The sequence below is a fragment of the Anolis carolinensis genome, chromosome 2, assembly GCF_035594765.1.
Source record: "Anolis carolinensis isolate JA03-04 chromosome 2, rAnoCar3.1.pri, whole genome shotgun sequence".
Classification (NCBI taxonomy): Eukaryota; Metazoa; Chordata; class Lepidosauria; order Squamata; family Dactyloidae; genus Anolis; species Anolis carolinensis.
Genome location: NC_085842.1, coordinates 98,710,137 through 98,727,139, shown reverse-complemented (window position 1 = coordinate 98,727,139; position 17,003 = coordinate 98,710,137). Strand labels below are relative to the sequence as shown.

General features: G+C 42.2%; 1 protein-coding gene across 4 annotated transcripts in view; it reads right to left on the bottom strand.

Annotated features, from left to right (window-relative positions):
• camk2a (calcium/calmodulin dependent protein kinase II alpha) overlaps positions 1-17,003 on the bottom strand; it is a 197,109-nt gene that overhangs the window by 19,417 nt on the left and 160,689 nt on the right. For all 4 annotated transcript variants that reach the window (XR_010002722.1, XM_008104829.3, XM_008104825.3 and 1 more), the window contains 2 exons: positions 12,205-12,280; positions 5,860-5,954 (listed from right to left, as the gene is read on the bottom strand). Coding sequence is in view for 3 of the 4 variants with exons in the window: in XM_008104829.3 (XP_008103036.1) it covers positions 5,860-5,954; positions 12,205-12,280 (171 nt within the window). In the remaining variant the exon portion in view is untranslated. The remainder of the gene's footprint in view (positions 1-5,859; positions 5,955-12,204; positions 12,281-17,003) is intronic.

The following is a 17,003-nucleotide window of genomic DNA, read 5'->3' as shown; positions in this document are numbered from 1 at the left end:
AAGGAATACGGTAGAGTCTCACTTTACAGAGATAACAGTCCATCGGAATCTTTGTCGAGGTGAGATTGACGAGAAACTAGCATCCAATTTGAAAATCATGATTTTACGAATGATAAACGAAAAGATGTATTGCTACTTCTTGGTAGAAAAAAGGAGTTCAATTACATGCACCGATGTGAAGTTGTTTTTCAACAGTAGCACCGCAATATCACGACATTTTGAAAACATTTGCAACAGGTAATGGCTTTGATATAGTATCACTGAGTCTTGGATGATGGAGACCACAGCACTGTTGTGTTGCATCTCTACCTCAAAGTCAACAATGGACTACCTCAAAATCAACAACGGACTACCTCACCTTGATAACTCGGAAGTGTCTGAGATTGTGACACTCCAAACAACCTTTTCTTTGGGTCAATCAAGCAGCATTATCCTATCCATCGACTTGGGGATGGTGAAGATTTAGCATTGAGTGAAGCTGTAGGAGATGTCACAAAAACATAAAAGTTTGTGGAAGCGACGCAAAGGGGAGGAAAGGGAAAGCAAACAAGAAAAATTGCGAGGTCAGGGGGCCCAATTTTTTCTGCATTCCTGGTCGCGATGGGCAATAAACAGTCTGCTAAGGCCTTGGAGTGCTGGAGTTGTTTAACTGCCTTTTTGTCTGGCAGTAAAGCCTCTTTGGTTTAATCGAGTGGCGGTATAATTATTTTTCTTTCCCACGTAGGGGTGGGATGACACTTGGGCTTTTATGACAGCCGTTACAGAGACCTTCCGGTATTGCGGATCTTCTCTGAGAGAAGTAACATGACAGAATTTCGCCGCAGCACAGAGGCTCAGATCACAAAAGCAGAAAACTTTGTGGGTGGGCCGGGCCGGTCTCTCAGGGATGCGTGCCGGCCAACTGTGGCCAGCGCAGGGTGGGGTCTTTGCTGCTGAGATAGACGTAGAGGTTCAGATCTTCTCTGAGAGAAGTAACATGACAGAATTTCGCCGCAGCGCAGAGGCTCAGATCACAAAAGCAGAAAAATTTGTGGGTGGGCCGGGCAGGTCTCTCAGGGATGCGTGCCAGCCAACTGTGGCCGGCGCAGGGTGGGGTCTTTGCTGCTGAGATAGACATAGAGGTTCGGATCACCCCACGTTGATTTTTTCTTTCTGCTTTTTGCTCCCTCTTGGCCAATTGTGTAAAGTTTCCCACGATGCATCGCATCTCTCTTCTCTCCCAGCTGTCCTTCCGTACATATTTGGGCAATTTTTCCCAGGTCCTTCCTTTGGGGCGGGGTCCTCTTGTTTTTTTTCTCTCTCTCTATGGGATGCGTGCCGGCCAACTGTGGCTGGCGCAGGGTGGGGTCTTTGCTGCTGGTTCGTATCTCCCCACGGATTTTTCTTTTCTTTTTGCTCCCTCTTGGCCAATTGTGTCGAGATTCCCACGATGCATCTCGCTTCTCTCCCAGATGTCCTTCCGTCCAAGGCTGCAAAACGGCTGCAGTCCTACCTTCCACTCCCCCTGCCAGTGCTTTTAATGGATCCAAACCCCCATGTCTATCTCTGCAGCTAAGCCCCCGCCCTACTGCCTTGGGGAAAGGGGTGGGGTGGGAGCCGCCCCACGGTGGCCGGCTCCCCAGGGGAGTGGGATCCATGCCCCCATATGTCTATTTCCGCAGTTAAGCCACCGCCCTGCTGCTTTGGGGAAAGGGGCAGGGGTGGGAGCCGGCCCACAGTGGCCGGCTCCCCAAGGGAGTGGGATCCAAGCCCCCATGTCTATCTCCGCAGTTAAGCCCCCACCCTGCTGCTTTGGGGAAAGGGGCGGGGGAGGGAGCCGGCCCACGGTGGCCGGCTCTCCAAGGGAGGGGGATCCAAGCCCCCATGTCTATCTCCGCAGTTAAGCCCCCGCCTTGCTGCTTTCGGGAAAGGGGCGGGGGTGGGAGCCGGCCCACGGTGGCCGGCTCCCCAAGGGAGTGGGATCCAAGCCCCCATGTCTATCTCCGCAGTTAAGCCCCTGCCCTGCTGCTTTGCGGAAAGGGGCAGGGGTGGGAGCCGGCCCATGGTGGCCGGCTCCCCAGGGGAGTGGGATCCAAGCCCCCATTTTGCCATTAGGCGATAAATCAAACCAACGTCACAGAAATCTTACATTTATTGGGAGGGGGAGGGGCTTGACCACTGTGGTATAATGGCCTCCAATCTGGATGCCTGGGGAAAGTCATTGCGCATTGTGGCAGCACAATGTGTCTCTTGGCCAATGGCCACCAATGTCCTAACATTTTGACAGATTTATGGGCACTGAAACAATGTTACACAAGTAGAAGAAGGACTTTCACAGTGAAGAAACCCCTATTGAACAGGAAATAACAATTCAAAAGCAGGAAAAGATTTTTGCAATTGTTAAATAAAGGTTTTTAATATGAACTATGAAATTGCGCAATAAATCTTAGGAAAGGGCAAACGCTCTGCAATTTAGCGAGCAAGCAGGGTGGATTGTGTTCTCCCACTGTACCAAATTTGATCAGTATAGCTGAAAAAATGAGTGCAGGAGACCCCCATAAAAGGCCCCCCCCCTTGGGCTGTTTTGGGCCACTGCGCATGCGCGTCCGCCATTAACGAATTACTTTTGAAACTAACGAATTTTCATTAATTTCGAATTTTTGGGGGGGCAAAATTCGGAAATGACATCAGAAACGAAACGCTACCCCCCCTACTTTTGAAACGAGTTTAGAATCAATTTTTTCGTGGATCACTCAAGCCTAATAAACACCTGGGCCATACCTGTCATAAGATATACTGCTGGCATTATAAACTGGACGCAGGAGGAACTAGACAATTTGGACAGAAAAACAAGAAAACTCATGACCATTCATCATTCACTTCATCCTCACAGTGATATTGACTGGCTATATTTGCCTAGAAGATCTGGTGGCTGAGGACTTTTACAAGGCCTCTGCCAAAACAAGCAGTCAAAGAAGAACATGCCCTGCCAGAATATGTAAAGGAAAGTGAAGAACCTGCTTTTATTGAAGTCAAAAATCAGAAACCCTTCAAAGAACAGCAAAGAATCAGTACAAGAAAACTGCACTACAAACGAGAGCTGACAGCTGGCACAACAAAGCATTGCATGGACAGTTCCTTGATAAAATTGAAGGAAAAGTGGATAAGGAGAAGACCTGGCTATGGCTAACCAATGGAATACTGAAGAAGGGGACAGAAGGATTTATTCTTGCAGCCCAGGAGCAAGCCATCAGAACAAATGCAATCAATGCCAAGATCAAAAAATCAGTTAGTGACCCAAAATGCAGACTGTGCAAGGAAGCTGACGAAACTATTAATCATAACTTCAGCTGCTGTAAGAAAATCACATAGACTACAAACAGAAGCACAACTATGTGACGCAAATGATTCACTGGAATTTATGTCACAAGTACCACCTCCCTGCAGTAAAGAACTGGTGGGATCACAAACCTGCAAAGGTAGTGGAAAATGAGCATGCAAAAATACTGTGGGACTTTCGAATCCAGACAAAGTTTTGGAACACAATACACCATAGATTACAGTTGTGGAAAAGAAAAAAGTTTGGATTATTGATGTCGCCATACCAGGTGACAGTCGAATTGACGATTAACAACAGGAAAAACTCAGCCATTATCAGGATCTCAAGACTGAACTGCAAAGGCTCTGGCATAAACCAGAACAGGTAATCCCAGTGGTAATCGGCACACTGCCGTACCAAAAGATCTCAGCCGGTATTTGGAAACAATACACATTGACAAAATCACAATCTGTCAACTGCAAAAGGCCACCTTACTGGGATCTGCACACATCATCCGAAAATAAATCACACAGTCCTAAACACTTGGGTAGTGTTTGACTTGTGATTTTTTTGATATGAAATTCAGCATACACATCTCGTTTGCTGTGTCATACTCTGTCTTTGTGTCAGTAATAATAACACTTTATTTTAATCTGCCATATCTCTCCAAGAGGACTCAGGGCAGCTTACAATAAAAAACACAATGGCAAACTTTCAATGCCAAAAACCAAGAACAACATATAACAAATCAAAACCAACTCAATAAAAATTAATATAACAACATAAATAAATAGCATAATGCAACCCATACTTTACAACATAAGTTCTTAAAAACTCCTAAAAGTTTGACTAAAATGATTGATTAGAGCTAAGATGGTATGATTGCCTTAAGGTCACTATAAGTCAGAAATTGCTTGAAGACACACATCAACTACAACAATAACAACAACATTGCTGTCTAAATATACTAAAGGCAATAGATCCTTTCAGATCATGGAAGGTAAGCAAAGTCAAGCCCTGGTTTTTAACTGGCTGGGAAACTGCCAACAAATGCCAGGTGCTGTAGGCTATACTTCAGAAGAAGGAACTGGCAAAACTACTTCAGAGCAATTCTTGTTTAAGAAAACCTTATGAAATCCATGTGTTCACTATCCATGTGTCAACAGACACATATAAACACCACCAGTACATATTGAACCTGATGGTAAAGTATCCAGTTCATTTTCTAGAATCAGAATATTTACTCTACATTCAGACATTTATGATAATCATTTATGACTTCAGTTGTAAAGAGAGAGAACTGTTGACTTTTATGAACATATAAACTATAAGGCCAATTTATACTGTCTTGGTGCATAGGTGTACTCTGCTCAGCATGATCTATTCTGACTAATGGTGGCTTTCCAGAGCCTCAAGCTCATTTCTTTGCCAAATGGATTTTGAGAGCCTCATTTAGAGGAAATGTCAGCAATTAAATCGTTGACATTATACAAGCAATATCTGTACAAGCTCAGCTTAGCTAATCTTCTCTTCCCACAAAACTCAAAAAGGGGTAAGACAAATGACATTAAGGTAGGACCCAACAAATGTTAGCCAAATGGGCTATGTGATGATCACTGCTTGGTCAAGGAGGTTTTCATTATCACAGAGGACACCATCTATATAGGATCTTTTTAAGAAATGGCAAAGTCCTGGATGGAATATACATTTGAGGCCCTCTTTTCTGGGATCAGTGTAATATATTAATAGGAGTGTTGGACTGAGTCCCAGGAAAGCCAAGTTCTATTTTCTAACCAGCCATGAAGATCTACTGAAGCAACTTTTGGTCAATTACTCTCAGCTTAGCAATACATTCCTTAGTGAATTCTTGTGAGGATAAGATGGAAAGTAAGAGGAGTATCAAAATCTCTTTAGTGGATAAACAGAATGATATAGGTATATTAACAACAATATTGTTGAATATGATTGTGATGGACTGAGCTTGCAACTGTTTATAATTTCATTAAAAATGCCAGTGATTTTGTCCGCCCCCCCCCCTCTCAATTAAGAGTGGGAAGTGATTTTGTGGTTTTCTTCTCATTATATTTATAAAACTCAAGTTATGGAAGACCTGAGCTAGCAATAATGTAGCAATATGTGTTGATGTGACTCTTTCCATGTGCAAACTTCCCCTTATATTTTAAACATGGGGAAATTGACCCTATAGTAATGATAGTGAACCCTTTAGTGACAGAGTGCCCAAGTGGGGGTGGGGATGGTCACTCAGGGTGGGGGCAAGCAAGCAAGTAAACAGGTGGTAGACTATTAGGAGTGGGTGACTTGGGGGCAGTCAGGAGAAACAAGTGAGTGAGAGGCAGGTGAGTGGTGACTGAGTGGGGGGGGGGGGCGGCATATGGTGAGCCAGGGAGCAAGCCACCACTGCCCTATAGCATTTTCGCATCTACGCTTTTAGGACTCAACAGCATTTACTATGGAGCATTTAATAAAGTAAGTTGATATGCAAATCTTAAGATTCTCATAGCAGAATCAAATGACATTTTGTGAAGGTAGAGCGTGCTTACAGTTTTCAAAGTAGAATCGATGGAAATCCAGCCCTTCCACCAGGTTCCCCAGAGCTTCTGGTTCGAAGGCAGTCATTCCTGGGTCACACATTTTTCTGGAGAGGTCCATGAAAGAAATAAGTTTAGAAAGAAAGAAGTACAATTACCCAATTGCTTTTATTTAATAACAATTCTTAATCCTTACAAATTTTCATTAAGTATGATTAAATTCAAGTATGTTGTTTAATTTAATTTAATTTAATTTAATGCTTTCCTTGTTTAATTTAATTTACTTGTAATGCTTTCCTGGTTTTTCTTATTTTTTCCATATGCCACAGAGCTCATAGCATGCTTAATTATTTTGTCCATTTCTTGTCCTGTGACTGCAAAAGCTGTATTTATCTGTATAACCTCTTGGTCTGAGGGAACTGTGTAAACCAACTGCTGCAAACTGAGTTCAAAGTGCAAAAGCAGCCTGAACTCAGTTAACTCTTCATGGGGGAGAGGAGAAGAAATGCAGGTGGAGAAATCTTGCAATTCCTAGTAGACTCAGGCAAAAGCAAACTGCTGCAGTCTCTCCTAGCTTGTGTGTACTTCCTCAATAACTTTTGCCATCTTGACTCACATTCTGGTGTTACTTGGCCATGCATGGTCCAGATTTCATCTGTGAAATTTTGGAAGGCATATTCATTCAAGAATTATCTCATGCTTATCAGAACAAAGACAGCCCCATGCTGCTGACACACCAACCAATTTCTTTTATGTGATACTACATCGATATGAACTTCAGAAAGTCATTTGATCAGGAATATAATTAGAGAATATCCTCCTTTCTGTACAATTAAAGGGGGGGGGGTGTCTGTGTATGCGCACATGTGTGGGGTGGTGGTGGTCCAGCATGATACACATCAATAATTGTTGTTGTTTTATTTTCCAGGGACTATTGACTTGTAGCATCTTAATTCCCACCTTTATTCATGTTACTTTTTCATGTTACTTTATTCTTTCCCCACGAGTAGTCTCAGAATACTGAGAGGCCTGATCTAGGGAAGTCACACAGAGATATGTTTATAATGGATATTCAACAGGGTTTTTGTGTGTGTCAGGAGCAACTTGAGTCGCTTCTGGAGTGAGAGAATTGGCCGTTTGCAAGGACGTTGCCCAGGGGACACCCAGATGTTTTTTTTAATGTTTTTACCATCCTTGCGGGAGGCTTCTCTCATGTCCCCGCATGGAGCTGGAGCTGATAGAGGGAGCTCATCCGCACTCTTCCCGGGAAGGATTCGAACCTGGCAGCTTTCAGGTCAGCAACCCAATCTTCAAGTCACTTAGTTCACTATGCCATCTGGGGGTTCCCAGTTCTCTCCATTTCTATCAACCTTGCTTGCTATTACAGTTGATATAATCATTTTTATGGGAAATGTGACATTTCCCTAGTTATTGGGAATGAACTGATGAAGTGTATTGACACTTGTGCAAAAAGCACTGTTGACTTCTAAATTACTTCCAGCACTGTTAAAAAATGAGGTTGAAGTGCTAAAGCTTAATGCTTCCAGTTCACCTCAAAAATATTCTCAAGTATGAGACCATCTACTAATACATTGATATTTGAGTTTCCCATGCTTTGAATCTGATTTAGTAAGACACTAGGCCCATAACAATAAACCTTTCACAATAGCACCACTGTGGTAGAATTCCCACTCCCCAAACAGCCAGCTTGTCAGCTCAGTTCTTATTTTACCAAGTTAGTGTTTAAAAACCTTCAATTCCATTGTGCCTTTGGGGCAATGAGGAGAGAGATTGCTGACTGCACAAGCCAGCATGGATTTTTTTGTTTTATAAATTTATCAGACATGTCTTTCTGACTATACTTTAAACTTGGTGTTTTTGGGAGGGGGTGTTGTTTGTTTTCTTTTACAGTGTTATTGGTGGCTAGAGGTTTTCATGAAGCTATATTTAGGATAACACATCTCTGTAAAGAAAATAAACAGATAAATAAAACATTGCCACTACATGCAGTAATTCTGGTGTGTTGGCTTAGAAGACAACTAAACAGATTCCAGGATGGTAGCATCAGTGCTTGGAACAGTAGATCATTGGTACAAAGGGAAGTGAAATCCATTAATAAGATTAATTAAGTTGCTCCAATTGTTTGTGTCATAATCATATAAAATAGAGACAGTCCTGTAAATGTCGGAATACTTTGTAGGTAGCAGGGGGAATATAGGCACAATGCTTTTAGATAGACTGTTCCTAGCACTACCACTCAAAAGACACTGTAAAACTATGGTATCCCATCTTTCTTTCCCTAATGGATCCTTTCTGTAGTAAGAAAAATAAAAAGAAGCAGTGAAAAATCATGGGTAAGTAACAAAGAGAAGTTTCTCACCGCCTAAAAGAGGCTGTGAGAATGGTGAAGTCATTACTAAAAAAGGTGAAATCTCCTTGGATTCCACGATTCTGAATAATCAGGAAGTTTTTAACATTCAGTTTTGAGGCAAGGCCCTGGTCATGCAGTAGCCTCCCATCCCCATGGATTTCTGGTTGAGACAGTTTATCTAGATCTATTTTAACCTGTCTTCAGGCATGATTACAAGATGAAACAGCTTTAGTCATCTACACATGGAACTGGGCAAGGGGAGTGTGACCCTGTGGTTCTGCTGGACATCTCAGTTGTTTTTATAGTAGCAGTTCATGGTCTGATCAATACTCTGGTCCTGGTCCTGTTTTTGCAGAGAGACTGGGGCCTCTCTGTCTTCTTTGTTTTCCAATAACACAATCTATATTATTTCTGTATTAGTCACCAGGTAATGTCCATGTATATGTACCTGCGCTCTGGACCCTTGCCCTTCCTGGCTTATTAAACTTGCCAGTATGGGATTGGTAGATTGGTTTGCTGGAATCATTAATGCTTCATTTGATCAGGGACATATGCCATCAAGCAGGCAATAGTAAGGCCTTGCCTGAAGAAGACATCTCTTGATCCTATGGTTTTAAACAACTACCGCCCAATCTCCACTCTCCCTTTCCTGGGCAAGGTTCTAGAGCAGGTGGTTGCCACACAGCTCCAGGGTTTCCTCGATGAGACCAGCTATCTAGATCCATCGCAGTCTGGCTTCAGGTCTGGTCACAGCACCGAGACTGCTTTGGTCGCCTTGGTGGATGACCTCTGCAGAGAACTTGACAGGGGGAGTGTGTCCCTGTTGGTTCTCTTGGACATCTCAGCGGCTTTCGATACCATCGACCATGGTATCCTTCTGGGTCGACTCTTCGGAATGGGTATTGGGGGCGCTGCTCTGCAGTGGCTCCACTACTTCCTGGAGGGTTGTACCCTCCAGGAAGCTGGGGGTGAAGCTGGGGGATACCTGATGGGGGATACCTGCTCGGACCCCTGGCCTTTGACCTGTGGGGTCTTGCAAGGTTCCATTCTATCTCCTATGCTATTTAACATCTACATGAAACCTCTGGGCGAGGTCATCCAGAGTTTTGGAGTTTGTTACCATCTCTATGCAGATGACACCCAACTCTACTACTCTTTTCCACCAAACTCCAAGGAAGCCCCTCGGGTCCTGGACCAGTGTCTGGCTGCTGTGATGGACTGGATGAGGACTAACAGGCTGAAACTTAATCCTGACAAGACAGAGGTCCTCTTGGTCAGTCGTTCGGCCGATCGGGGTATAGGGTGGTAACCTGTGCTTGACGGGGTCACACTCCCCCTGAAGGCACAGGTCCGCAGTCTGGGGGTCCTCCTAGACTCAGCGCTGACGCTTGATGCTCAGGTGTCAGTGGTGGCTGGGAGGGCCTCTGCACAATTAGAACTTGTGCGCCAGCTGCGACCATATCTCAAGAAGTCTGACTTGACCATGGTGGTCCACGTCTTGGTTACCTCTAGAATGTATTACTGTAATGCATTCTACGTGGGACTGCCTTTGAAGACGGCTCAAAAACTACAACTAGTTCAAAGATCAGCAGCCAGATTATTAACTGGAGCTAGTTACAGGGAGAGGACAACTTCGCTGTTTAAACAGCTTCTCTGGCTTCCATTAAGTTTCTGGTCCTAATTAAAGGTGCAGGTGCTTACCTATAAAGCCCTAAATGGTTCTGGACCTGCCTATCTTCGTGACCGCATCTTTTCCTATGAACCTGTGTGATCTCTAAGATCTTTTGCGGAGATTCTTCTCTCGCTTCCTCCCCCTTCACAAATGCGGTTGGTGGGGATGCGGGAGAGAGCCTTCTCAGCGGTAGCTCCACGGCTCTGGAATTCCCTCCCCAGGGAGATTAGGTTAGCTCCGACCCTCTCTGCCTTCTTAAAAACATGGCTGTTTTGTTGTGCTTTTGACTAGACAAGCCCATTATAACCTGGTCCCATATCCATATTAAAAATCTCCCTGTCATTTTATAGTGTGCTTTCCATTCCAGATTTATCTCCCTGCTTGTCTTGTCTACTGGATATATGTTCTACTTTGACATAGACATTCTCTCTTCAGTTTGACCATCACCTGTATTGTTGGGCTATACTAGATTTTTAATGCCTTGAATAAATGTTTTAATATTTTTGTTTCAATTATGTTTTATTTAAGTTATGACTTGTTTAATTAGTTTTAACGTTGATGCTTATCCTAACTGTTCATTTATGATGTTATATGATGTGCTGGGCTTGGTCCCATGTGAGCCGCTCCAATTCCCATTGGGGAGATGGAGGCGGCGTACAAAAATAAAGTTGTTGTTGTTGTTGTTGTTGTTGTTGTTATTGTTGTTGTTGTTATTATTATTATTATTATTATTATTATTATTATTATTATTATTATTATTATTATTATTACCTGTTTGGTTGAAGACTTTATTCCTTCAGTTGTTCTCCTGCATCATTAGTTTATCCTAGGTCAACTTTTCCTACAACCTTTGATTCTGCCCTATTTATGCCTTCTGAATTCAAACAACCGCAGATTGACAGTCCTATTTTGGTATGCAATCTTCACCTGGACTCCAGCATAGAATCTTTTGGTTTCAATTGCAGTGCTTATACATTCCCTTTCTTGTCTAATAAGTCTTTGCCATTCCTCCTTCTGCACACCAAGTTAGCAACAGTGCTGCTGCTGTTACCCAAAATCTGCCACTGTCACCCTGCACTACTGCTGATGCACAATAGATGTTTGCCACATTTAGTCTGGGGCTCCTCAGCAAAAGCTGGTTTAACATGGTGAGACTCTACCAGCAGCACTACTGCCATCAGCATAGCCTCTTTCTCTGCAATCCCAACATGACAGAAAAATAGTATGATTTAGCTTTCCAGGACCGCAAAGGAAATTAATCTTTTAATTAATAATTGTTCAATTATGAAGAGAGATAATAAAGACATAGTGACTTGGGATGGCACGGTGGTTTAAATGCATTGTAAACCCATGCAAGAAAACCACAAGTTTTCTTGCTTTCAGGGTAACCTCACCATGTGTGAAGAAAGAAGTTAGACAAGCCTGGTTGGTGCCAGCAAGTCACAGTTCAGGGAATGCTATGAATGGGGACCTATGTGGGAGAAAGGATACCAGACTGAAGCTTGTCTGTGACAGAAAGTAAACAAGGAAAAGCTGTAATAGAAATAGGATAATCAGCCAGGAAGAAAAATTGGGTACCTGTGAATGATTAAATAGTTCATGGATTAATATTTGATGAAATTGTGTATTAACAACACCTCTGTGTTTACTCTTTTTTACAACTGTGTCTGGCTGCTCCTGTTAAGTTTTGATAGAAGTCTGATCTCATTTACTATAGTGAACTCACAGAACCACCTATCAATTTTTGTATATAGGGGTCATCTTGAGGCCCAGTTACCAGATCCTGGGGTGCATTTTGAGGAAAAAGTTGGCAAGGTGGATGACAGAAGCAGAGCCATAGCCAGAAAAAATTTCGGGAGGAGTTTTGAAAATTTCGGGGGGGGGGGGGGGGGTTGAACCCCTAGCACATACCCCTCCCCGCTAAAAACCTGTCAATATCTGCTTGAGATAGTGCCTGGAGGGACTCTTAATGTTTTGCATCTCATAGACTTAGCATGGGGATTTGGTTAACCAGTTAAAATTCATGAGTAAACGAGATTTTTTTTATAACTTGAAAAATTTCGGGAGGGAGGGGTTGAACCCCTAACCCCCCCCCCCCTCGCTACAGGCCTGGACAGAAGCTTAAAGGGCTTGGAAATGCATGTTCAGCTTAGAGATTGGATCCAACACACCACGCTTTTGTATTGTTTTAGTTTTTAAAGCTAAAATCATCTTAAAGTTTACTGCTAAATACACTACTATGCATTAGGCTATCATACTAATATATCATACCAACATAATCCTGTGAAATCGACAATCCATTTGACAAACTCACGTGTAGGACTCAAAGTCACCATTGCTTATTGCTTCAATCAGCTGTTCTGTCACTTTAATGATTTCCTGTTTCCGTACTGTTGGGTTAAGACAAACAAACAAACGAAAGATTAACAGTGAAAATATTCCATATAAACAGACAGTAAGGAAACAACATTCCTGCTTGTGCCATGATTCTGTGAAACACAGAAGAAACGGAGAAGAAGAAGGTTGGCCATAGAATTCATCTTCTTTTTTTAAAAAAGTGACGTTTTCAAGTCTCCTTAGACTAGAGTCTCTAATGATATAGCTATCTTTGAAAGTCTTCTGGGTTTACTATTTTCAATAGTCAAAAACGAGGCTGAATGAAATTTTCAGTAGTTTGGAACAGAGCTTCTTCCATAACCATCTAAACCAAGATGAAGTATGCAAACTGACAAACACTTATTTAATTTACCCTATACAGGGTTCCAAATCCAACTTTCCTTCATGCAGAATCTGAGTTGCCTGTGTAAATAATTTAATTATCATCATGTATTTAAGTTCTAACTACAGACAACCCAGTTTATTCTGCGTAAAAAAGGTAAAATCTCAAAAAAACTGAAATATCTGGGAAAGGCTACCATCTTAGAAAGAACACAATCAGAAAAGGAAGCATTTGATGTTCATTTTTTACTGGAAAGGAGTAGAAAAAAGACAAATTAATGGATGGAACTTAGCATGTAGTAACCTTCTAATAAGACTCAACTATAGGAAAACCTTACCCTTAAAGTAGTATATACAAGTGATTGATCTATAATGATGCTTAACTGGTAACAGAAAAGCACCCCAGCACCTCTACATTTCTGACTACCAGCCTTTGATGATAGACATGGCCTTGTACTTTCCTGTGTACCTCTGTAACTGCTGCTGAAGATGAAGCACATCTAAGCAACATCAGAGTCAAAAGGCTTTGCTTTGTGAGGAAACTACATGAAAAAACTCATGAAGCAAAGCAAGAGCACTTCATCTAGGGGGCAGGGGATAAGGGGTGGTCAAGAAGGACAAATGCAATTAAGGCCAAATGAGCATCAAGAGTAAAAAGTCCCCCTTCTTTTCCAGAACACGTATACTGCTGATAGCCTCCTGAATATGTACTTTGTTGTTATTTTGGTGTTGTTTCCTGCTGGGCACAAATCAATATGGTCTTCATTATTAAAAAAATCCCTTTATATACCTAGCTGTCTCTTAGAATTCTATGAATATTATTAAATTACTTTTTTTGACTACAATTCCCAGAGTTTCCCAACAGCACCATCAGTTCCCATGGTGGCTAAGCATATTGGGAGTTATAGTCCAAAAAGTAGGAATGCCCCTCCTTCTCTGTTAAATTAAGTATAGTGATGTTCTCCTTTGCACATATATGCCATTGCATAAAGGAACTTACCAGCTATCTTGCTTGTGTAGCAAGTGTTATGTTTGATAAATTCAGAAGAAATAACTCTGTAGTCATGTAAGTCTTATTGTAGCCTTCCAGTTTGAAGGGGTACTTCCTACACCAGAAATGTGCACGAGTAGTGCTTCTCTCCATTCTCAAGGCAAAATGGACATGAAGGAAGGCAGTTACTCTTCTAGCAGCAATTCTGTACATCAGGCTGTCATCAGTTTCCACCATGCATTTGTTGCAGGAAGAGAGTTTGCTATAGCTTAAGTGCACTTGTCTGAGAAGCTGCCAGGCTCCCAATCCATATCTGAAGTGAGCCAGTTTGGTGTAACAAGAACCATACATAGGCATGGAATGTGTAACGCAAAAAAAGGCTATTAAAAGAAGGGATCCCTTCATGAAGATAAGAAAGAGGAATGGGGTGGCCAATTGTTTCCTGCCTTGTTCTTAGTTGACACTGTGAAGTTTCGTAAAATAATGTCTGCTTTTTCCAGCCGAAGTCCAGATGAGAAGTATTTTCAAATACAGTAGAGTCTCACTTATCCAACACTTGCTTATCCAACATTCTGGATTATCCAACGCATTTTTGTAGTCAATGTTTTCAATAGATCGTGATATTTTGGTGCTAAATTCGTAAATACAGTAATTACTACACAGCATTACTGCATATTGAACTACTTTTTCTGTCAAATTAGTTGTTGAACATGTTTTGGTGCTTAATTTGTAAAATCATAACCTAATTTGATGTGTAATAGGCTTTTCCTTAATCCCTCCTTATTATCCAACATATTCGCTTATCCAACGTTCTGCTGGCCCGTTTATGTTGGATAAGTGAGACTCTACTGTAACTCTAGATTAGGAGGCAACATTTGAATACGCGCTTCCTATTCAAGGAATTCTATTTGAAATCTAGCCTGTAGTTCACCATAAGTATCATAGCATCTGCATTTTCAGTACTGTGTTGGATCACAGAATCATAGAATTGAAGGGGGTCCCTTGTGTCATTGTGACCAAAACCCTGCTCAATGCAGAATCTCCAGCTAAAGCAATTTGAGCAGGTAGTTGCACAGGCTGTTTCTGAAGATGTCTAGAGAAAGAACCAACCACCCTATCTCCTCTCTGGGCAATTGGTTCCATTGCTGAACTATTGTCAAGTTCCTTCTAATGTTCAATCAACACTTACCCTCCTATAACTTAAAATCATTATTCTTTGTCCCACTCAAAATGATACCCTCCTCTCTAATTTATTATTTTTATTTATTTGCGGTATTTATATACCGCCCTTCTCAACCTCGAAGGAGACTCAGGGTGGTTCACAGTGTTGGCAACAATTCAATGCCCTCGATAAAAAACAGCATAAAACACCAAAGTTGACCCTCCCCTAATAAAACATTATTAGGGGAGGGACAACTATAACAGCCCTTGAGGTATTTAAAGAGTGCGGTCATGCCCAGCTCCTTCAACCTTTCCTCATATGTTTAGTTCTTCCTATTTCTTATAATCTTTGTTGCTCTTTTTCCAGTTCTGCTCCAACTTGTCTATATCCTTCTTATAATGAGGGGCCCAGAACTAATCACAGTGCTCCAGATAAAGGCTGATCAGACTATAATGGAACTATTACTTTCCTTACTTGGAAAACTATGGCTCTATTAATGCAAACTAAAATAGTATTTGGCTACTTTGCTGCAGCATGACACTGCTGTGTCATGTTTAATTTATGGTCAACAATAATCCCAAGGTCCACTTCACATATGTTATTGAAACGCCAAGTATTTCCCCATCATATATCAGTCAAGGAGTGAAGTAAGATTTCTAAGATTCATCTACTAAGTTTTGGAAAGTTTATGAAAATTCATTCTTAAAACTTCCAGATTTTAATGCATGGTATGATAAATGTATGATGATAAAGCTAACAATGAGCCAAGATAGGTGACTATAATAATAATAACTTTATTTTTGTACCCTGCCTCCATCTCCCCGAAGGGACTCGGGGTGGTTGACATGTGGCTAGGCCCAGGCAATTACAATAAAACAAAATAAAATGCATATATGACATGCATCATCAGCAAAAGCTGGTCTGAAATGGGAAACCCAACCAGCGTCAAAGCCACTTCAAGCCTTTTCCAAAATGCTATAATAAGGTTTGGGTACAAGATTGTACTGATCATGTGACAGAATGGTTTCTGACTTATAGCAACCCTAAGGTGATCCTATCACTGGGTTTTCTTGGTAATATTTGTTTAGAGGACTTTGTATCTGTTCCGTCCCCCAGGACGATGGTTTGCCTTACTTATTGGTCGTTTGTTTGTTTTCCCTCCTTTGCATTTTGTTTCAGCCTCTGGCTGCAAAACCCAGGAAAGGTGGCTTGAAGTCTGCAAGAGCTGGCTGCAGTTTTCTTTGCAATGATTGGTCAAAGAGTACAACATCTTAGGACCGCCCTTTTTACCAGGGTCTAGTCTCCATTTTAGAGTTTCATTCTGGCTATAGTCTTCCAACGTGCTGGAGCTGTGCAAGGCTAACTGGGACAAATCATCCTCAAAACCAGGCCAATCTAAGCCTATCCAAATTAGATAAGTATTGAATTATACTGATCTGGAATAGGAAATCTAGTTAGAGGAGCAGGGTTATTCCATCGCTTCTAGAACTAATCTTTGCTGTAAAGATAGGGAAGGAAAGAGTTTCTCCTTCTAATATAGACAGCGTGATTAGGGTATAGTGGTTTTATAATCACCTTTGCCTTCTGGAACCAGGGATAATTCTGCAACTAAAACCTATGGAAATTTGTTTCATTTTCTGCAACTTTAAGATCTGTGCCAGGTTTACAACCTTGTATGAATAAACATCCTTTTTTGAAGTTCTCCAGACTCAGTCGTTCAATATTTTAGGACAGCTTATAGGGATTTGCAGTTCGCCCGGATAAAGGACGGCACGTTTCAGCTTTATAGTTTTTTTTTTTATTGTCTGGCGGACGGCACAGTTTTGAGGACGATCAGCGGTTTTTCCGCTTCAGCTAGCTTGCACGGCCATAGAGACTTTGATTTTGTGGTCTGTTGCAGTGAAAGCTTGCTGCCAGGCCGAAAGGCAAGTGAGAGAGTGGGGCTCCATTTCTTCAGCCTCTGCAGTATCCTGCTCTTCAGCTTGCGTGTGTGCGCGTAGCCCTGCGGCTGTTTCTGCAATTGCACGGCTGTGCAAAACCCAGCAATCTACCCCGAGCTCCTTCGGTGGCAGGCATCGAGCCGCGGAGCTCCAGCAGTAGGTCCTGGGCTTACACGGAGGTGGTGAGTCCAGAAGCGCTCGGCCGGGACGGTCGCCTGGCGGTGGTGACCTGCCTCATTGTCCTGCGGTGGTGACCTGCCTCATCGTCCTGCGGTGGTGACCTGCATCATCGTCCTGCGGTG